This window comes from Littorina saxatilis, linkage group LG2, assembly GCF_037325665.1.
Source record: "Littorina saxatilis isolate snail1 linkage group LG2, US_GU_Lsax_2.0, whole genome shotgun sequence".
NCBI lineage: Eukaryota > Metazoa > Mollusca > Gastropoda > Littorinimorpha > Littorinidae > Littorina > Littorina saxatilis.
The window spans coordinates 21,046,300-21,051,299 of NC_090246.1; the positions used below are offsets into that span (position 1 = coordinate 21,046,300).

At 43.3% G+C, this 5,000-nt stretch overlaps 1 protein-coding gene across 1 annotated transcript in view; it reads right to left on the reverse strand.

The window, feature by feature from the left end:
- LOC138958455 (galactosylceramide sulfotransferase-like) overlaps positions 1 to 2,326 on the reverse strand; it is a 7,591-nt gene extending 5,265 nt beyond the window's left edge. Inside the window, exons 1-2 of the mRNA XM_070329622.1 lie at positions 2,263 to 2,326; positions 15 to 568 (exon numbers count right to left, since the gene is read on the reverse strand). Coding sequence (XP_070185723.1) covers positions 15 to 568; positions 2,263 to 2,294 — 586 coding nt within the window. The 5' untranslated portion in view covers positions 2,295 to 2,326. The remainder of the gene's footprint in view (positions 1 to 14; positions 569 to 2,262) is intronic.
- Between the last annotated feature and the right edge of the window lie 2,674 nt (positions 2,327 to 5,000).

Genomic DNA, 5,000 nt, shown 5'->3' on the forward strand with positions numbered 1-5,000 from the left:
TGACCCCCACTTACACAATGGTGGCTGTTGCTCTTTCAAACCCCCTACTCGCGCAGGCAGCAGACGTATGTGGTTCTTCTCCGAGTCCGGAGGCCAGTCCCCATGCCTCTTCTTGGCCTCGATCAACATCTGACCGAGCTTGCCCTGCTTGTTAAGGTCGGGTTCCGGAGGCTTCGTGCTGTCGCCATAGTCTTCCAAAAACTTCAGGGTGAACACCCGCTGGCCTACCTTATCCGCCCCCTTTTCCAAGAGAGCTTGCTGCCGTGGTTGCCTCCCTTGATCGAGCGGTGGTGGTTGTTTCCCTTCGTGAAAGGACGGCTGCGGTTGCTCCCCTTCTTTGGACAGTAATAGATTCTCGTCTCGGTGAACTCGAACATCTTGCGGATCGTCTGCGAAGGGGTAGCGAGGTTTGGCAGGGACGAGGAAAGGGGGATCGTAAGTATCTTTGTCGTGCAGGAGGGCCTTAGACGGGTAGTTGCGGAGCAGGGTAGGGGTGGTTCTGGGACGGAGCTCGGTCGACCGCATCAAGAAGACAGTCAGCACCAGCGATGCCATCAGCGACAGCCCGCTGCCATGGAAACATGGGATCAAGCATTAGATAGTATGATAATGCAGTCGTCATCCACAAATCCAAAAACAGATTGACTGCCAACGTTTCAAACTTCAGAATTAAAAAAGAATAATTGTATGAAATTGGAAAGTTTAATTATTGTAACGTTTTGTTTTGTCAATAGTTAAACGTTCCAATAACCTACAATTCTTGTTTTTTTTAGTCGTCATCCACACCATATACATTCTGACATTGAAAACCTTAGTTTGTTTGTTTGTTTGTAGGCTTTAACGCCCAGCCGACCACGAAGGGCCATATCAGGGCGGTGCTGCTTTGACATATAACGTGCGCCACACACAAGACAGAAGTCGCAGCACAGGCTTCATGTCTCACCCAGTCACATTATTCTGACACCGGACCAACCACTAACCAGTCCTAGCACTAACCCCATAATGCCAGACGCCAGGCGGAGCAGCCACTAGATTGCCAATTTCAAAGTCTTAGGTATGACCCGGCCGGGGTTCGAACCCACGACCTTCCGATCACGGGGCGGACGCCTTACCACTAGGCCAACCGTGCCGGTTCTTTGAAAACCTTAGGATTTGTCTAATACACAATTTGAGCAAAACTGTTTTGCATTATTTTTGTTAGTTTATATATCGGTGCTATTGTACGTCAACTGCTCAATGTGCTTATTTTGGGTAGACTGGAATGTGTGTTGAAGGGTTGAAAACGAAAGAAAATTATTTTTCACTTGAGATTCCTAGACAGAAAGAGATAATTGTGTTAGATAAAAAGAAAAACCTTTCAATTTTACTTTAGCTGCCAGGACAGAGACAAGACTTAGAGATTGTGCAGGAAAAGAGCATTTAATTTTGCTTTAACAGCAAATGTAGATGGAGAAATGGTTGCGATGCTTCAGCGATTGCAAGTGCGTCAAGGGGAAGCAAAAGCATAAAACAGTGAACTTAATTCTGTTTACAGCAAACTCTGTTCCAGGGAATTGCCATTATCTGACAAGCGTCAGAGGGAGATGTGAGAACCTGCCATCATTGGCAACACACTCACTTAGGCGTGGATGACTCTTTGCTTCATAGATCATGTGATTTTAGTTGGGCATGCGGAGCCAAATTACCTTTAATCACTTTCAGAGTTGCATAAAGCACATTATCTCTGGAAATGAAATTAGCTTTGCCTTGCGCAAGCTTGGATGTTGAAATATCCTCAGTCAGAGAGAGATATAGAGAGATAGAGAGAGAGAGAGAGAGAGAGAGAGAGAGAGAGAGAGAGAGAGAGAGAGCGAGAGAGAAGGACAGACAGACAGGCAGACAGACAGACAGACAGACAGATAGACAGAGAAAAAGAGGAAGAGAAAGGGGCAGGAAGAGAGGGAGGAAATGAGAGAGGGAGAAAGAGAGATAAATGGACACAGAGAGAGAAAGAGAGAGACTGAGAGAGAGAGAGAGAGAGAGAGAGAGAGAGAGAGAGAGAGAGAGAGAGAGAGAGAGAGACGGACAGACAGACAGAAAGACAGAGGAAGAAATAGAGACAGGGAGAAAGGCACATACAGACGGTGGGGGGTGGGCGGGGGGGGGGGGGGTGGACGAAGAGAGGGAAAGACACACAGTCAAACAGACAGACAGATTGAGAGCTTGTGCAAAGAAAGTTTGTGATTAAGAGGATCAGAAAGCAATGCTAGCTGATCAACTTACCATAAGAACCTTCTTGGCGCCCGAAAATGCATCTTTGTAAGTAACCTGAAAAAAAGAGACAATAATATACATGTTCCCCCAACAAGATCATGACAGGCTGTAAAACCTTTATTACAATAGCAATACAAGTAACAATTAAAATACTATTAAATCAGAAAAATAACATAAAAGAGCTTCTCGCCACGCTGGCGTGGCGATGGGCAGTTTGTGTGATTGCATGCGCCTTTCTTTGATTGGCTCATAGCGGACCGTTGGAACTGACCTGTGCGGCGGACAGTGCCCCGCACACAGTTTAGCTTAGCGTCACTACGCAAGATGCCAGCGAGCTGAAAGGTCAAGTTTTTGTATTTGGTGAAAATGTTTCCACCACCCACCCCTCCTCCATTTTATCAATCATGGAGGCATGCATTTTGTAACTTTGTGGAGCTGGAGCTTTGTTTCATGTCGCTGGTTGATGTCCATTGTAATAGTCAAGGGAGATAATTAGTATGTTCCGATCAGTTTCCTGCTGTACATTTTGCTGTTGTTGTTTTTCTTGCATGCCATGCCAGGGTGAGCTGACACCACCGTTTGAGCTTCGGTGCAGTACCGTCATTGACAGGTCCGGAACCGAAGCTTTAGCTTTAGTTCACAGATCGCATCGGTCCACAGCCTACTTCCCTTCGCCCTGAGTGGTTTGGGTTGAGTAGCCCGCGACTGTGGCAGCTGGCATTATTTTTTCGGTTTACTTACTAACCTGGTTGATCCTTAGGGTCAGGTCGAGGGAAGTAATCCCCGGGCTCATTCTACTATTTTTATCAGTTTCTGTAGGTCTGCCTCAATCGTTTTTGCGACCCGCAAAGGGCCCCCTTTGTTTCACCCAACAGTAGAGCAGGGGAGACATTAAGTCAGCTGCTCTGCTGGGCTACTGACGCTAAACTTTTTCTTCTTATTCCTTGGTAAATATATTTTGGCAAGTTGATGTTTAATTTGCTACATTTAATCCCTTCGCTTGACCCAACAGAAGGGCAAGGGAGACAATCGGTCAGCAGTGCTCAGCTGTGCTATTTGATGCTAACTTTTTTATGTTTTTGTACAGTTGAATTTATGGCCCCTTTGTTGACCCAACAGAAGGGCAGGGGAGACAATCGGCCAGCAGTGCCCTGCTGTGCTATAATTTGATGCTAAACTTTTTCATGTTTTTTGTAAATATGTTTTGGAAAATTGATTTTGAAATTGCTATGATTTTTCACAAAAGTTAAATCATAAAAAGCTTTCATTTAATTCAATAACATTTCACTTTACGTGGACTTAACTGCAAACAGCTGGTGTGGACATTTAATTTGTTGGAGTGACTGATAAGAATGGAACGAGCGGATGAGTGCGCGTTCAGTACAGCTCTGATGGACAGTAACCAGCTGTAATTCAGTTTGTTAGCACATGCACTTACACAAAGGTATAAAAAGTAATATCATACAAGTTTTGCATCCTATTCCGCGGCAAACATTGATTTTTATCGTGATAATCTAATTGAAATGGCGCTCCAAGTATTAGTTTACAACTCTCATCAAATCATGTTTCTTTGTTCTTTGAATACTACAGATGAAATGACTACAAATGCAATTATATCCCACAATGTTGTAAAAGATATAAACAATTCCACCAGATAACATTTGATTGGATGGCATGATTTTGATGGGGGTCGGCCCGCTATTGCGCGGGCCGCTATTGCGCGGGGCCGCTATTGCGCGAATCTTTAGGGTTAGGGTTAGGGTTAGGGTTAGATTCGCGCAATAGCGGCCCCGCGCAATAGCGGCCCAGCCCCTTTTGATGAACTGAGCACACGAAAGGTTTACTTTTTCCGTGTATGTTGTTGTTGTTGTTGATGATGTTGATGTTCTTGTTGTTGTTGTTGTCGTTGTTGTTGTTGTTGTTGTTGCTGCTGGTGGTGGTCGAATAACATGGCCAGCAAATAGAGGGCATGTTTTAAAGTATTTTCTTTCAATTTCTTGAGACATATTTTGTTGGTGTTCATGTAACACTTTTTTGTTATCATTTTTCCGACTGACCCTCACCTGGTTACCTTACCGGCACATATTATATAAATCACTAGATCTATCCATCATGATCCATCCATCCATCCATCCATCCACCCATCCATTAATCAATACAATAACGCGGTACTCCACTACAGCGAGACTTAAGTTTGCGCTCAAGTCTTTCAAAATAAAATGAATAGATAACAAGTCGCGTAAGGCGAAAATACAACATTTAGTCAAGTAGCTGTCGAACTCACAGAATGAAACTGAACGCAATGCAACGCAGCAAGACCGTATACTCGTAGCATCGTCAGTCCACCTCTCACGGCAAAGGCAGTGAAATTGACAAGAAGAGCGGGGGAGTAGTTGCGCTGAGAAGGATAGCACGCTCTTCTGTACCTCTCTTCGTTTTAACTTTCTGAGCGTGTTTTTAATCCAAACATATTATATATATGTTTTTGGAATCAGGAGCCGACAAGGAATAAGATGAAAGTGTTTTTAAATTGATTTCGAAAATTAATTTTGATAATATTTTTTATATATTTAATTTTCAGAGCTTGTTTTTAATCCAAATATAACATATTTATATGTTTTTGGAATCAGCAAATGATGGAGAATAAGATGAACGTAAATTTGGATCGTTTTATAAAAAATTTTTTTTTTTTTACAATTTTCAGATTTTTAATGACCAAAGTCATTAATTAATTTTTAAGCCACCAA